Source organism: Vicia villosa, unplaced genomic scaffold (genome assembly GCF_029867415.1).
Source record: "Vicia villosa cultivar HV-30 ecotype Madison, WI unplaced genomic scaffold, Vvil1.0 ctg.000506F_1_1, whole genome shotgun sequence".
Classification (NCBI taxonomy): domain Eukaryota; kingdom Viridiplantae; phylum Streptophyta; class Magnoliopsida; order Fabales; family Fabaceae; genus Vicia; species Vicia villosa.
In genome coordinates this window covers 622,558-640,971 of record NW_026705241.1, presented here as the reverse complement: position 1 = coordinate 640,971, position 18,414 = coordinate 622,558, and the positions used below count along the sequence as shown (strand labels likewise).

Here is an 18,414-nt window from a genome sequence, read left to right as displayed (position 1 = left end):
GCGAATTTGACTTGGCTTAATGTGTCGATTTGTTGTGATGATTTTGTTAATATGTGAAGTTATATGATTTGCGATGATGTGTCGAAACATGACGATGTTTGTGATGATTGATAATATGTGATGTTGTATATATTTGTGATGATAATTTTGTGACTAAGTGAAGATGAATGATTAATTGTGACGTTGAGTTACCTCTAATAATTGGTAATTATAAGTGACGTGGGCGTATGCCTAGTGATGATGTGTGATTGTGATGAGTATGTTGTGTATGTCTTGTTTGTCGAGTCACATTTCATATGCATACTCTGTGACGGCCTGGATTGGCAAATTAGTGACGAAGGCTTATGCCTTATGCCTCAGATTCGGGCAACTGGTGACGGGGGCTGAAGCTCCGATTGGTACCACATGCATATACATGAGTCATGTCCCATGTGTCTTATGTGATTTGTAGCTTGTGATGTTTTGTGACTATATCGTGATTGTACTTCGTGACTTGTTAAATGATGGAAGTATGTGAGGATGTGAATTGATGATTTTCTGAATAGTATGATGATATCAATAATTGTGAATGCGATTAAGTGAATATGTCTGGTGTGACTTATATGTGATGTTTTGTGACTAGATGTATGACTTATATACTGTGATGTTTTGGGGACTATAATTGTGTGACTTATATGTGATGTATCGTGAATTAGCTTGCAAAGTAAAGGAACGAGATTTATATGTAATTGATGTGAATATGATTTGTGATGACTTGTTGTGAGATGTGAAGTATGTGAGATTTGTGAATTAGTGAAAGCATGAAGTGTATAGCAATATTAATACTGGTGATGTGATAACTATACATATCTGAATCCTAATATACAATTTAACATACGCTCACTTATATGATTTGATATCTCACCCTTCTCTCTTGTTCGCCATTGCCTTTATATTGGTAACGTGCAGGTGTTCGAGTATGAAGATTTAGTTGCCGTAGGTGTTCGAGTATGAAGATTTAGTTGCCGTTAATCGAGTCAGTTGTCGCTCTGATACGTAGCACTCGGGGGGGGGGGGGACGATTTATGATGTTGTTGTTTATTGTTTTATTTTAGCTGAATAAGATGTTTTGATTTAAAGATTGAGAACTATGATTCCACCATGTTTTAATAAATGAAGTTACTTCGTTTTGAAAAGTATTATATGCTGAGTATTTGTTTAGTTGGTTAAATAAAGTGCTATGTATCCGCTAAATGTGATGAAGTGATTTGTTATGAAGTGAATATGTGACGCCTCATTTATTTGTTGAGAAATTTTTAAATACTCTGATATTTTCCGCATTATATTTGCCGGGTAGAAATGGGGTGTTACAATTCGCTCTCAATTACTCCTCATACGGTTCCAATGCCGGTAAATCTTGAAAATCCGATAGTTGGACAAGGGACCTTTCGAGATCTTCCAACCTTTAAACCTTTTATTCAACCTATTTAAGATCAAACATCAAAGCAACCTTCATCATAAATGTAGCGGTGAAAAATTGAGACTAGGGCCATTGGATAGACCTAGCTCGGTATTTTAGTGAAAGTCGTCACTGCGCTTTATTGTTTCCAAAGGAAATGGGAAATAGAGCGAAATAAAACCCAAATAAGTTTTTAAAATCAAAACTAATAAAATAAACAGAGATCTTTGGTTCGGGGGTTGGTTATGCAAGGGAAACGTATTAGCACCCCTCACATCTACATTACCCCGTAGGAACCTCTTTGAAAATATATATTTGTTATTATTGTTGTTGTTTATGTGTTTTGTGAAATAGAGTGGGATGGTAAGGAAAGAAATTTTAAAAGTGTGATCGGCAAGACATTGTATCTTATTCCTACATACCCCTTAAGTGCAATATGGAATTCAGAGCATTTGTAGTTCCTCTTAAAAGAAAAATAAAGAGTCAGGGTGGCAAAATCTTTTTGAGTGTTGAGTTTTAACAATACTCAACGGGTTTTTAAAATGTTAAGCTTTAACAATACTTAACGGGTTTTAAAAGGTGTCAAGCTTTAACAAAACAAGGCAAAGGTAATTTAAAAGAGTGGTGGTTGAGCATTAACAATACAAAACCAGGGTTAATTTAAAAGATGTTAAATTTTAACAATACAAAACCATTTTTAAAACAGATAGAAAGTACTAAGCTTTAACAATACTAAGCACAAAGTAAAAAAAGGAGGAAAAGAGAGTGAGTACCTTGACAATTTTAGTCAATACTATCACATTCCTTTGGATTTTTAGCAACATGCATCTCAAGTAAGCATGCAAGGATAAACATCTCAAGTGGTATGTGAGACATGGTATGTGTATCATAGATATAATCAAAGGGTGAGTACAAAGATATCAATGTATAAACTCAAGTGTAAAAGGGTTATGAATAAAAGAGATGGCATACCTCAAAGTCAATCATATCATGTATGTATGGATATGATGTATGATGGATGAATATCTCATGTATGCGGGGCTAGTAAACAATGTATAAATATATACAAAGATAAAGACATAACCAAAGTATAAAGTACAAAGTTGCAATTCAACAAGTATATGTACAAGTGGATAAACAATGAGAGATCATGGCAATCAAGTTATATCAACATGGTATTTACATTGAATCAAAGGTAAAGGCCAAGAGATATCATAACTAGGGTTTCTAGTATATACACTAACCTAATCTTTTTAAAAGTTTTAATAAACCCTAAGTGGAAAACTATGGGGATCATGTTAGCGTCTTTAAAAGAGACTTATCTTAACCCTAATTGCTTCACACAAATATGTACAAGTCATTTGGTAAAGAAATATTTGAAAATATTCGAAGAAAAGGCTTTTAAAAGGACATTAAAAGTACCATTTTGAACTAATTCAAAATTGATAAAATAACAATATCTTTTGGGTTTTTAAATTTTATTCACAAAATATACCACATAAATAAAGAGTATACAAAAAAATCAAGTGAAAATAATTGAATTTAATTGGTTAAATAATTATTTAAAGTTGTGAATATAAATGAAATAAACAAGTGGTAAAAATTTATTTTTACACCTAAGGGGACTTGAACTCAGATCAGAAGGGCAGGTGACTCAAAACAAAGACCATTGGGCCAACGCCCTACAAGTGATAATCAGATGCATTCGTAAATATATAATTAAAAACGCGCCCTAAGTTCAAACTGAACTTCATATTCAACCTTAAGTCAGCCATGGATTCAAAATTCGTATTCTCTAAATCCTCAACCATTTTGAAAAGTATAAACATGAAAATTGAGTAGAATTTCAAACTCAGCCATGTATCATTCATAAATTTATTCAACCTATGACGCATGAATTTCTCAGAAGATCATATGAACCCTAAAACTTAAAAACAAAATTAAATGATTAATAGTAACAATAAATGACAACTAGCATAGGGCTTTTGATCCTCATATGATTCTAAACAAGATAGAATCGAGCTTTTCCAGAACTAGTGCACAAATGATAGAGTTCAAGTTTAAAGAACTTACCTCTGCATATAAAGATCTATAGGTGGATTAGAGCACTTCGAGATGAGTTTTGTTGATCTAGACAGCTTCCTGGGACCTTGGTGATGCTAACTGAATGTTTAGATCACTTTGAGATAGCCTGAATTCTCCTACCCGAATCAAGTTGCAATGCTTGAAGTTGGAAATTAAGGATGATGATATAAGTGTTAAAAATGCAATTTTATGGATCAAATAACTTATATGTGATGTATAGGAAGTGTTTGAATGTTTACTTGACACAAAAATTGCTTGGAACTTAAAAATCACAAGTTTATGCAAGTTAGAATTTTGGAGATTTCAAGTGGGCGAGTGACTTTGGGATTTTCTGTGTGTTTTATTCAAGAAGTAAGGCCCTCTATTTTTAGGGAGAATTTTTGGTTTATGGGGGGATCAAAGCAAATGGTTGTACCAAATTCAAATGGTGTTAGTTTTCTTCTTTGTGAAGAATTCTTGAAGTTCATGGTTCCAAGACTTTGGCAAGCTTTAATCAAAAATTTAGGGAAGCTTTTCTGCATATTATGGTGTTCCTGATTGGGTTTGAGTTGGAGTGTGATCAGAGAAAACACTTTGGAAGCTCAATGCAAGAGTTGTTGGTGATTAAAGTAGATTTTCCAAAATGACAATGGTGCCTTTAGTCTTGAAATGCTATGGTTAAATGGATATTGATCAAAACACTTAGATAATTCTTGATTAACTTGTGTAATATTCTGATTAAAGAAATATTTGCATGCAAGAGGACCTAAAAAGATGTATTTTGTAGGTTTGAAAGGTTTTGGCTCCAAGAACAATTCATGAAGATGATCTATAATTCAAGTATGGACCCTAAACTTCATTCCTTCGATTCTCCAAGCTCATAAATGCTACAAATGAGTTCTTGTAATTTTTGGAAAGCTCTAAACATCCTCTACAACTTTGGTGTTTGGAGTTTTATCTAATTCTCAAAGGATCTTGATGGAAGTTGGCTTCAAAATTGGGCACTTTTAAGGAACAATTTTGCCTTGAAATTTTCTCAAAGTGTTTGAAAAAGTCAAGAACTTTATGGCCTCATAACTTAAAAAATCCTTTCACTTTTTGGAGGTTCCTTCACAAGGAAAAAGTTATAGAATAAAACTTTCTCTTCAATTCAGATTTTGGAGCACAAAAAATGGTTGCTTATTGAAGAAGTTACGAGCTTTCAAAGTTAAGCTTTTAACATGTAATTTCTTCATGAAAAAGTCAAAACCCTAACTTTTACTTTTGAATATTTGATTGATTTTTTTTATTAATCTAAATCAAATGACTTAAATAATCTCATATATTTATAATTTTGATCTTCAAAAGTCCATGGTTGACTAAATTTTCCAAAAGTCAATGTTTGATATTGGACAATTGACTTTTCCAATTGAATTGCATTTTTCCAAGTACCAATTGAATCAAGCTCTTCTAGCCAAATTAATTATATGAATGGATTGTGATAAGGCGTTGGAGATCCTTGAATCATGTCTTGATCCATAAGACTTTGCCTTGATTGAAATTCAACTTTCCAAAGAATGAGGTCAAAACTCTAGTTGTGTACCAGGTGAATTTGAAGGTTGTTGATCTTGAACTGAACCACACTTCGGCTTGGATATTGATAAGGGAAATAACTTGAGCATATGAAAAGGTTTGAGTCACCTTGTGAGCTTCAAAACCCTAATTTTCCTGAGCTCCTTAATCAATCACCTGTCTTGTGAAACAAGTAACAAGCAAACACAAACTTTTTGTATATCTTTGGTTAGAAAATGATGCATGAATGATTATGAATGATGATAATTATGATCATATTCTTTGAGATTCAATGTAGATGGGGTGGGATCTTAGGGTCAAAATTGGGGTATGACAATAGCCTATAATTTATGGACATGAAATTATTCATATTTTTCACCAATTGCAAGCTAGTTTAGACAAGTGATGGGAAAATGATTTGTTGAACAATGTTAATAACCTAATGCAACATGTAGAACTCCCATTTCCTCGCGCGAGAGGATACTTCATATCAAATAAAACTTATAGTTTACTTCCTGTTAGGGACCAAATTGTAGTGTAATTCATATCTTTTTATTGGTCCCTTTAATAACTTTTATTTGCAAATCACGCGCTTTACTCACACAAAGTGCAAGAAATTGAAGTTAGTCTCGTTATTATGTGATTTGAGTAGATATTTCACTTTCTTCTCTAGTTTTGCAGAATGTTACATCATGAAGTGATCAAAGAGGATACGAGCGGAGAGAACACAAGGGAGCTGCCAAGTAAACAAGGAAGAAGTCATCATCAAGCCAGTTCGCGCCGCGTCCTCTAGTTGGCGCCGCGAACTGAGTAAAAATCAGAGATGTCCAAGTCAGCTCAGTTGGCGCCGCGTCCTCCTGTTGGCGCCGCGAACTGAGCGAATCCTGCCAGCGTGTTAAGTGAAGAGTCTGACTTTTATGGAGGCATGTGAAGTGGTGGCGTGGTAGACAACAAAAGAGCACTTTTTGGGGCTATTCATTTCTATTGGTCACTTAGGGAGGCTAAAAAAAGAGTCTAGCAATCATTTCTTTTTGTCTTATTGGAAAGATAAACTTGGTGTAAGAGATTAATATCTCAAAACTTAGGTTTTAAATTATTATTCAGTTTGGCAAGAAAGAATACAGAGAGAAAAGAGAGCAAAAGCCAAAAACGAAATTTATCATCTTTGTGAGCTTGCAACCATGGTGATGAGGAACTAAACCCTATTTCTTTGTCAAGATTAGAGGTAGCTATTCTTCATAACTCTATGTATCTCTCTTAAACCTTCATGTATGTGAATCTCTCATTGAATGAATATAGTATGAATCTCTTGTTTTGAACTCTTATCTTTGATTTATATTATTGTTGAAAAAGATAATATAAATGTTGTTTTAGAGATTTATTCAAACAATGCATGAGTTGTAGAAATAGACTTATGAATTGTTTACCATGTGTATTGCTAAATAATGATGGTTAGATTTATGTTTAGGTGAAGAAATTGCCTAAAGTGTTATTTAACAATTGTTACAATATTACTTAGACATAAGTCTTATTGAGGCAATACTAGATTGTATTCATGAGATGAGAATTCATATACATGGTTTGAGGGAATGCATGAGTTTGGAATAGTGAACACTAATCTTGGCAAAGCATTTTTAATTTGAGAAAATCTTATTTTACTATCTTAGTTTGTTTCTAAAATTCAAGATAAATTCCAAACACAAACCAAACTCATTTTTTCTTATCAACTTAAAATGATCACAACTATAGAACGGCGGTAATATCACCCAATCTCTGTGGATACGATATAAAAATATTTGCCGAAAATATACTTTTCAACACTTCCCCTAAGGATAATTTTGTATGGGAGTATCAATCAAACTACACTCCTTTCTTTTAGCTTCTTCATTGATCGTGTTATCTTTAGCTGTTGGCATTACCTATTTTCCAATTGGAGCTAAATTGGTAAGTATCACGACATGAATATCCTAGTTACCAGACAATGAACTTAGAAGTAATGAGGTTTCAATTCACCATTAAACTTAATACAAGTAGAAACCAACCGACTCACAAAATTCTAAAACACAAATGCTCTACCATTGAGTCATCATCCTTATATTTCATATTAATCAGTTTCCTAAACAAAAATGCTTTATTTTGCATGCTCTTGCGCTCATAAAACTCTTTTTTATTTCATGTTTTATGTTCATTAGTTTTAGTTTCAACATGTGGATATACACTCAAGTCCAACCATTGTCTAATTTAAGCAATTGTCTACAAATTCTTCTCCTTTTATTTGGCATCAGACTTATCACTTGGTTTACCTTTTTCCCTCTTAATATGATCATACAAACTTTTCTTGTATAACATATGTTGGAATTGAGACTCCACACGCAAAAGGGGGTGGTGAATTATGTGCTTCTTGAAAAACTTTGAAAAATAAAATTAGAGTTTAAAAACATTTTTGAAAACTCAACAGCGAAAAATAAAATGCAGAAAATAAATTTTGGAAATTAAAATAGTTAAAGGAAAAGAGAAACAACAAGAATTATAGAGGTTCGGTCAAAACAAAAGGACGTACTCCTCTCCCAGTAATTGATATTGAGAGATTCCATTAAACGTTGAGAGCTTTTAGTAGGACAGACTCACAAACCCCCATATACAAGGAAATGATGGTTGACCTCCAACCAAATAATACAAGACGTAGAATATGGCATTTTGAGTATTCTCTTCCAAATGGTGAATCGAAGTGGTTAGTCATTTCTTCACAAATGATTGATTGAAGCGATTAGTCTCCTTCTAAGCCAAATAAATTCCTTAATGAATAATAATCAACCAACGCGTATATAAAAGATTCCCTTGGTGAATTTACAATTTTCCCTTTTTAGAATTACAAATATACCCTCACTCGCAAATAACTTTTCACAAAAGCACTTAGGCTAAAATATTAGTGAGAGAAAATGAAATAAAACTTTAGAGGGAGAGAGATAGAGATAAAGAGATAGACAGATAGATAGATATATAGATAGATAGATTGATAAATATATATATATATATATATATATATAGAGAGAGAGAGAGAGAGAGGTGTGAAAACATATTTCTGGATGAAATAAAATGAAAAAAGGGACCTCTATTTATAGGCCAGAGGTTGGCTCAAAAAGAAATTTCCATTGAATCCATTTTATGACAATCTAATCAATGGACACATATTCATAATCAATCAGAAGTTTGAAATATAATCAGTTGTAAGTTTATAAAAGAAAATAAAACATATCTAGTTGTTGCACATTATTAAGACATTGTCGTAATCGTTTGGGATTCAATTTTGAGTTGATATAGCCGATTGGACAAATGTTACAACTTATTAGAAAAACCAAATTTTTTGCCTATAGCTATTTTGACTACTCCAGATTCATCTAGTATAACTTAAAGATGTTTTTGAAGATATTTTCAATTGCTAAAAACATTTTGAAAATATTTTAGTGTGTGTGCTTTAGTCACGCGCTTTTATGATAAAGCACTTATGTATTACATTTGTTTCATTCACTACTAAATCAGGAGGAACCACGGTACTTCAGAATTTTACAAATGCTTTCTCTTTTGTGAACACTTGCTTAAGTACTTTGAGATTATGCTTTAGATTGTATTCCATTTGATTGCAATCATCAGATAATTAAGTCTATCAAACCCTAATGATTAGGTTTGCATCTTTATATGCTTAATTGTTCATACTTGACTCATCATAAGAATTTTACAGATGCTTTCTCTTTTGTGGACACTTGCTTAAGTACTTTGAGATTATGCTTTAGATTATATTCCATTTGATTGCAATCATCAGATAATTAAGTCTATCAAACCCTAATGATTAGGTTTGCATCTTTATATGCTTAACTATTCATACTTGACTCATCATAAGATATTAGTTTTCATTGTAAGACCCTTCTAACCCCAAATAGAATTTAAGAATAATTTAATTTAAATCACCACACAAGGGTGTCACACGTCACAAAAGCATACATCAATCTATCATGCTCTGTAACACGGGTTATAACAATAATGGTAACTCTTCATAATATGCACATTCATGGTATTCATGTAATTTCAAAACTTATTTAAAACATTGTAGTGGAATCTTCATCAATAAAAATCCTCAAACTTATATACTTATGACATTTAGTATCATAAAAGAGTTGAAAATAAACTTATTTTAACAATCAAAATCCTTGCAAAACCACCACATAATAGTGGTATAAAAATCCAATTAAAGAATTCCCAACACGATGTTACATATCTGGGCAAGACACCTTTAAATTAACAGAAAACTAATAAATACTCCAACGAGCTATCTTCCTTACATCTTCAGCTACTCTTGAGTATCTGCATGTTACATACATGGAGGCAACACTCAAACAAAATGGATGGGTAATCATAATCAAATATAAAAGGTATAAGAGAAAATTAAACTTCCACAAGTATAGTATACAATTCAATAACATCAATACATTGTATACTCACACCTTCATCCATCATAAATAGCACACATACAACTATCCAGTGGCGGAGCCAGAAATTTTAGGCAGCCTGGGCAAAAATTTTACACCATTGATTATTTATCTGTTTTAATTTTCACACCCTATTTTTACTAATTTTGCCTCTGGTTTTGTCTAAAAACCGACTATTAAATAGAGGGAGTACAAAGAAAATAGGGGTTGAGCCCGGGCGCGTGCCGGGGCTAGCTGGGCCTTGGAACCGCCCCTGCAACTATCACCATATAATTCATCATATAAGCACTTAACGAGTTACTATTCATTAAAACACACTGACTCAATACATGTGGTACCAATTATGAACACCTGGTTCATTTCCCTCCATGATCCCCCATAGGATCGATTTCTTCTTGGAACCGAAGCACATCAAAAATTGTTATCATCACCATAGTAACGCTTCACTAAAATTCCCGGACAAGAAACTTTAGATAATCCCACTCGAACCGTCACAATAGGAAAAAAGGCCACATCATAAATAGAACCAAAGTCTTAACATCATGGGTGTGTGATTCACAACATGCAACAACAACATCGCACATATGTTTGACCTCGACTAGTCAAATGTGTCCTCAACGTCTTGTTCATCATCAATAATAGCATATATATATATATATATATATATATATATATATATATATATATATATATATATCATTAATGTATTATCACAATATCACCATAACAACATCTTCATCAATTCATCATACAACAAGTCATGAAAACACACAACAACTTATGTCCTTAAACACATTAGGTATATGAATAATACTCAAATAATTCATATAATTCTACCATGGTATAGCTCTGCGCGCCAGCTTCCCAATGCTTAGAACGACACATCAAACAGAGTTACAAAACTCAAGTTATAACTTATGACGCGTTTTGCCCATACTGCCAGTCGGCTCGGCCAACCCTCGTCCGACGACACAGTGGCATATTCCTCACCTTGCACTCGCCTCGAGGTTGCCCAACAAAATATTCGATTCCACCTTTTTTGCTGCTTCATTCGCCCAACGAAGCCTCAGCGAATTCCTCGCCTCATGTTCGTCCGACAAAATTAAGCGAGTCGGCAACGTCTCAAGCAGGGCCGACCCAACTCTTGTTGAGGCCTAAGACAAAATTCTAAAACGAAGCCTCTAAAAAAAATACTTAAAATAAAATAACTATATTTTTGTTAAATATTTTTTATCTTTGTTGTAAAAAAGTTATGTAATATATTATAATTAATTTTGTTTAATAATTTTTATTTTAATTTATAAAAGGTTATTTCATATGAATTTCAAATTTTCAAGTTTGTATTATTTTGAAACAAAAACAAGAACAATGAATATTTTGATAAACACAAATTAAAAAAAAATTAAAACAATAAATTTTGATTGTAATACTATTATTTAAAATATTGAATGTGTGTCCAAAAAAAGCATAAGAAAAATAATTTATTGTTAAACTTAACTACTTATTAGAATCCAAAATAAATACATCCTAGTGTATTAAAAATTGCATCATCACCAATGAATCAATGATGGTAAACTTGTATCATATTCTCTCTCTAAAATTAAGTACAAGTTGCAAAACAAATAAAAATAAAACATGTGTATAAATATAGCTATATAACGTGAGACAAAAACTGCAACAATGTACTACCTATATAATCACATGTAAGAAAGGTATAGAGGCCATGCACTAAAGAGGGAATTTAGAGGCCCGAGGAAAAAGTCTTGTTTGCCTACCCATTGCGCTGGGCCTGGTCTCAGGTGGGATTCACACCTGTTTTAGACTTCCAAGTCCCCTCGTCTCGAGCTCGCCCGACGAAGCTGAGGCCAAATTCTTACTTAACGCTCGCTTGTGGCTCGCCAGGCGAAAGTTCGATTCCAACACCCTTCGCCTCACGCTCTCCTGACTCTCGCCTAATGAATTTGCGCCATCGGCAACTTCTCAGTTGCGATTCGCTTCAATCATAAATCAGTCTAGGGTCGCTTTTCAAGCATCACACTCATCCAATATGCATCCACATCATCATAATTCACGGTTTAATAGCAATTCATCAACCTATACATATTGAATTTAAATCATGATATCTCAAACGTCATTGTCAACAATTGATCATACGCTAACATCATCAACCATTCTTATAATCAACACCCCTATATCAATTATACCCTTATATCAATCATCATCAACCACAATTACCCATCTTAACCTTGTTGCTCCTAGCAATTGATATCTCAAGGTCGAATGAATGAATGTTCTCCTGAAACCTTCTTTGGCCCTAACACTTCTCTTACGGTTCTCCAATTATTCATGCATGTTGTAAGCTGATTATATTTTCCTCACTTTTCTCTTTTTCTATTATAAATATGATCCCAATTAGGCTTTTCCTAATATGCCCTCAAAATCTCTACATTCTCTCTTATTTTTATTATTTGAATAATTAATTAAATAATAATATTACCCATATATTATTTAACTTAAATGCACCTATAATTACCTCATTACGTCCCTAACTCAAGGACTCTCATTCTCACCAAATAATAGAATAAATTGACTAAATCACGTAACATTCACAGATAATTATTATAATCGGGAAAAAAAATTCTAATTTGGGGTGTTACAACTCTCTGCCACTTAAAGAATTTTTATCCTCGAAAATTACCTGATGAAAACAACGTTGGTCAAGACTCTCTAATCTGATCCTCACGCTCCCACATCATTCTTTCACTAGCTGGTCCTCCCCATACTACCTTCCTCAAGGAAACCTCTTTACCACGCAACTGCTTCTCCTCTCGATCCCATATTTGCACGGGTAATATCTCAACAGTCAGGTTATCTTTCATTTGTACATCATCCATTTGGATCACATGCAAAGGATCCAGATATATATCCTCAACTAATACACATGAAACAAATCATAAAGATTAACAAGTGACGAAGGCAAAGCAATTCGATAGGCCACTTCTCCTATCCTCTAAAAAATCTAGTAAGGACCGATGAAATGCGAAGTGAGCTTTTGAGACTTCAAAACTCGACCAACACCAGTAACCCTCAAGAACATGTGATCATCTTTTTGTAACTTAAGTGTTTTCCTTCTCTTATCACGATAACTCTTTTGGCGACTCTGAGAAGCTCTCATATTCTCTTGAATCACTTTGATCTTCTTGGTGGCCTACTGGACAATCTCAGGTCCAATCATAGCATTCTCTTTTGATTCATACCAATACAAAGACGTCCTACACATTCTACCATATAGTGCTTCAAACAGTGTCATTCCAATACTCGAATAGAAATTATTATTGTAAGTAAACTCAATCAGTGATAAGTAGTTATCTGAAGCACCTCCTTGTTCTAGCACACAAGCCCTCAGTATATCCTCCGAAGGTTGGATAGTCCTCTCTGTTTGACTGTCCTTCTGCGAATAATAAGCTGAACTCAACTTTAGCTTTGTCCCCAAAGCAGATTGCAAACCCTCCCAGAACATTGATGTAAACCTCAGATATATATCAGATACAATACTAGCTGGAATCCCATGCAAAATAACAATCCTCTCAATATACATCTTTGATAATTCTTTCAACAGATAGTCAAGTCAAATTGGAATGAAATGAGCGGACTTAGTCAATCGATCCATAATGAACCATATAGTATCACAAATCTTCAATGTCCTTGGCAACCCCGAAACAAAATCCATCGAAATACTGTCCCATTTCCACTCAGAAACAGGCAAAAGCTGCATCTAACCCAACAACTTCACATGTTCAATCTTCGACTTCTGGCAGGTCAAACAAGCATACACAAAATAAGCAACTTCCTTTTTTATTCCAGGCCACCAAAATATCTTCTTTAAGTCTTGATACATTTTAGTAGCATCGGGATGAGTACTCATACCACTTCGTTGTCCTTCTTCAAGAATACTCTTCTCGAGTTCAGGTGCGTCAAAAATATAAATTATGTCACAGAATGTCATAACACCATAATCGTCAATATTGAAATCACCACCTTAACCTTTATTAATTAAGGTTAACTGACAAATCAGTCTTCTGACTTTCTCTGGTTTCATCCTATTTCACACTATACGACATAACTTCCTAAACAAACTCAAATCTTTAAAATCTTCAATTAAATCCACATCTTTCCCCATTAAAGTCGGTATATGCATTATCTTCCGACTCAAGGCATCAGCTACGACACTGGCTTTACCCGGAAGGTAATTCAAACCAAAATCATAGTCCTTCAGTAACTCAAGCCACTTTCTTTGTCTCATATTTAACTCATTCTGATTGAACAGGTATTTCAAACTTCTATGATCTCCGAACACTTCAAACATGGAACCAAACATATAATGTCTCTAAATTTTTAGTGTGAACACAACGACGACCAACTCTAAGTCATGCATAGGATAATTCTTCTCAGGAAATATAAGTTGTCTCGATGCATAGGCCACAACTTATCCATTCTGCATCAATACACCACCCAAACCCATCTTGGAAGCATCACAATATACAACAAAAGGTTGGGTTGGAATCAACATAATCAACGTCGGAGCCAACGTTAACCTCTTCTTAAGTTCTTGGAAACTCTCTTCACATTTCACATCCCAAACAAAAGCTTGACTCTTCCTAGTTAGATGGGTAAATGCAAACTCTAATTTAGAAAAGCCTCTGATGAACGTCCTATAATAACCAACTTATCCAAGAAAACTTCTAATCTATGCCACCGACTTCAGAGCTTCCTACTACGCTACGACCTCAACTTCTGACGGATCAACAGCAATACCACCATTAGATATTAAATGGTCGAGAAAAATCATTTCTCTTATCCAAAACTCACACTTAGACATCTTAGCATATAATTGTTTTTCCTTCAGCAATTTCAACACAATCCTCAGATGCTCAACATGTTCTTCGTTCGTCTTCGAATAAATTAGTATGTCGTCAATAAACACTACCACAAACTTATCCAAATACTAATGAAAAGTCCTATTCATATATTCCATAAACACACTGGGCGCATTGGTCACACCAAACGGCATCACAGGATATTCATAATGACCATATCTCATTCTAAAAGCAGTATTCTGAATATCTTCAGTCTTCACACGAATCTGATGATCTCTTGACACCTAGTCGATCTTACTAAAGACGCATGCACCAACCAACTAAGCCATCAAATCGTCAATTCTTGGAAGCGTATACTTATTCTTGATAGTAACCTTATTCAATTGTCAATAGTCAACACACAAACACATACTACCATCCTTTTTCTTCACCAACAACACCTGTGCACCCCACGTCAAAACACTAGGTCAAATAAACTTCTTCTTGAGTAAGTCCTCTATTTGTTTCGTCAAGTCATTCAATTCTGCACTAGGCATTTCATACATAGCCATGGACACCAGACTCGTACCAGGCACAAAGTCCATTAAAAATTCTATCTCATGTGATGGCGATAAATCATTGATATCTTCAGAAAATACTTATGGGAATTCATAAACAATAGGTAAATTGCTAAGTACTCCATTTGCTTTAGCATCCAACAATGCTAACACCATGAACACCATCGCACCGTATTTCACATACTCGTTTCATTGTTTAGCAGAAACAAACACGTCCTTCTCTCCCAGAAACTCGAGAAATGACTCTATCTTGTCAAAACAGTTAATATGGACATGGTTGAATTCCAAAAAGTTCATACTATGAATAACATCAAGTTTTCTCAACGGCAGACAGACTAGGTCCATCCCAAAATCTCTATTGAAGATAGACAGTAGGCAACTCAAGCAAACCCTCGACGTTTTTACCGGTCCTAGAGTTGGAGTATCAACAACCATACTCTCATTCATCAAAGTCAAATAAAGATTCAACCTCTTGGCACAATCCTCAAAAATAAAAAATGTGTCGCACATGTGACAATAATAAAAATCAAGGGAGTACCATTAATAAAGCACGTACCTTTGGTCAATATATCCTCACTAGAAGTTTCTAAATCAGATAAAGCAATGAGCTTCCCTCAAGACTGAACCTTATTTGGCATCTGACAATTGATACTGATGTGACGCTATTCACCGCAGTTGAAACAATTCGGACCTCCACTATTGGTACAATCATTAGCACGGTGGCCTTGTTCGCCACACTTGAAGCACCTAACAAAAGCGGGTACTCCTCCCCCACTTGATTTCTTCTCATCTGAAGCCTTATATTTCCCCTTATCAGTAGGAGTCACCTATGGCTTCCCTATAAACTTCTCATTCCCTTTCTTATCATTGACGCTCTTATAGTAAGAAGATTTGGCTTATTATCTTCATCGAAGATTCTGCACTTATTCACCAACACTTGAAATTGGCGACTCTCCTCATATCCAATACCTAGGCTTAATCTTTGGACGTAAATCATTCTAAAATTTGATACGCCTAGACCCTCCACCTTCTGCACTATTGTAGTATGAACAACACTTTACCAAATCTTTAAACCTGGAAGCATACTCAACAACAGTCGAATTCCCTTGTTTTAACTCAAGGAATTCAATCTCCTTCTTACCATGCATATCTTCAAGAAAGTACTTCTCCAGAAATGCATCCCTAAACACAACCCGAGTGATCTATGTACCTACACTCTCCATTCTCGGGCGTGCATTATTCCACGAGTCGTCAGCTTCTTTTTCCAACATATGAGTACCAAATTGTACCTTATACTCCTCTAAGCAAGCCATCAATTTGAAGATCTTCTCAATCTTTTTGAGCCACGCCTGTTCACCATCAGGGTCATGTCTGACTTTGAAGATTGGCGAGTCGTTTCGTTGAAACCTTCCCAAAGCATGAAATTCATCATTCTCCCGAACATTATGATTAACCGGACCCTGTTGGTTTTGCATAGCTTGAACCATTGCTTCCAAAGCCTGAGCAATAGCATCATCACTTCTTCCTCCAGCCATAATTGTCCATATACACAACCAACATTAGAAAATCACATATCAACAATGTTTTCACATTAGTCGACTGACAGGGACATACATCATATAAAAACCTAGTTGAACGGACTGACCTGCCTTATACCACTAATGTAGCACTATTATAACCCCGCATAACATTTATAAATAATTTAATTTAAATCACCACACAAGGGCGTCATACGTCTCAAAAACATACATCAATCTATCATGCTCCGTAACACGGGTTACAACAATAATAGTAACTCATCATAACATGCACATTCATGGTATTCATGCAACTTCAAAACTTATTTAAAACATTGTAGTGGAATCTTCATCAATAAAAATCCTCAAACTTATATACTCATGACATTTAGTTTCATAAAATAGTTGAAAATAAATTTATTTTAACAATCTAAATCTTGCAAAACCACCACATAATAGTGATATAAAAATCAAATCAAGCGTTCCCAACCCGATGTTTGATCGCACTGAATCGCACTATGTTTCTAGCTCGAATATCACATGTTTTCCTTAGTTTTTATTATCATTTTCCTGTATTATGCTTCTGTTTCCTTTGTTTTCAGGATTCTTGACCTTTTAGAGCCTTCAATGAAGAAACGAGCCAAAACGCCAAGAAAATAGGGCTTTTCAAGAGGATTTACACTTGTGGCGTTCAGCACCGTGCCGGCTATAGGGGACGCTATGACGTGGCCCACTCCACCCTGGGGCCAACTGCCATGATCACACGATCCTGTCCGTTTTCCAACACCGCGCCCCCGCGACCTTCACAAGACAGTTCCCGCTCAGAAGGAGTTGAGGGGCACTTCTGTCCTTACGCACCTCCAGAATCCTCTATATATAGTTTTCGTTTTTCATTTTCTAGTTTCATCCAAGTTTAGTACAATCTTAAGCCATATACTATCAGTTTCTGTAAAGTAGTAATCTCTTCACATCGGGGAGTTATTACGGTGTAGATTGAGTTGTAATTGATTCTTGGAGTACTTTGGTTGAAGTTCATCATACCAGCCTTCACTTTGTATCAGATTCAAATCTCCGATCGGAGTAAGGTTATATTTAATTGCTTTATTTATCTTCTTGCTCTTACCATAGTCTACATGTTTTATAGACTTTAAATGCTCTTACCATAGTTTACACATTTTATAGACTTTAAATGCTCTTACCATAGTCTACATGTGTTATAGACTCACGCTTATTATGTCTGGCTAAATTATAAAGGTTTGAATGTAATGATTGTCATCATGATTGTGTTCCAATTATCATGCTAGCGAAAATACCATGGGGATGTTTTGCTTTTAATTTAAGTCAATTATGTTTAAATGTTTATTGGGTAAGATCGAAAGTCGTCCATACTATTGATATGACTTGATTATTATTTAACCAAACAAAAGAAGTGAAAGCGATTTGGTTGGTTAAATAGGAATCATTAACTCTTTTTTAGAAAACGATTTTGAAACTATTTTCGGACGCGTTTGTAGGTTTGAAATCTGACTCTTGGCCAAAAGCCAAAAGTCTCTTTAAGTCAATCTTTCCAAGTCAAAATTACTTTTCTACTAAGTCAAAACTATCAATTTCTTCAAAATAGGTTTACCTCTTTAACACGGAAGGCACCCTTTATATGTGACAATAAAGGAATTTAATTTAAAGAGTAAACTCGGTCCTTAGTAGTCAAAAGCTACAAGTTCCCGTTAAATTGATTCTTTGCTACAAATAGAAAATACTGCCCCATGAGTTATTTCATTTATGCATGACTGAATCATAGTCTGATTTCATGATTTACATTCCAACCTGTCGCTTAAACTGTTATTCACTTCGCTTACTTACTTTGTTGCACTGCACTCACAACAATATTCTTGTTCACCTTAGATAAGCACCTTAGCAGTAGAGTTG

At 34.5% G+C, this 18,414-nt stretch overlaps 1 protein-coding gene across 1 annotated transcript; it reads right to left on the bottom strand.

The window, feature by feature from the left end:
* Positions 1-12,254: 12,254 nt before the first annotated feature.
* LOC131629081 (uncharacterized) lies at positions 12,255-12,712 on the bottom strand. The gene is made up of 2 exons (XM_058899880.1): positions 12,568-12,712; positions 12,255-12,469 (listed from the first exon to the last, which is right to left on the bottom strand). Exons 1-2 carry the CDS (start codon positions 12,710-12,712, stop codon positions 12,255-12,257), a joined length of 360 nt encoding a protein of 119 aa, XP_058755863.1.
* Positions 12,713-18,414: the final 5,702 nt, after the last annotated feature.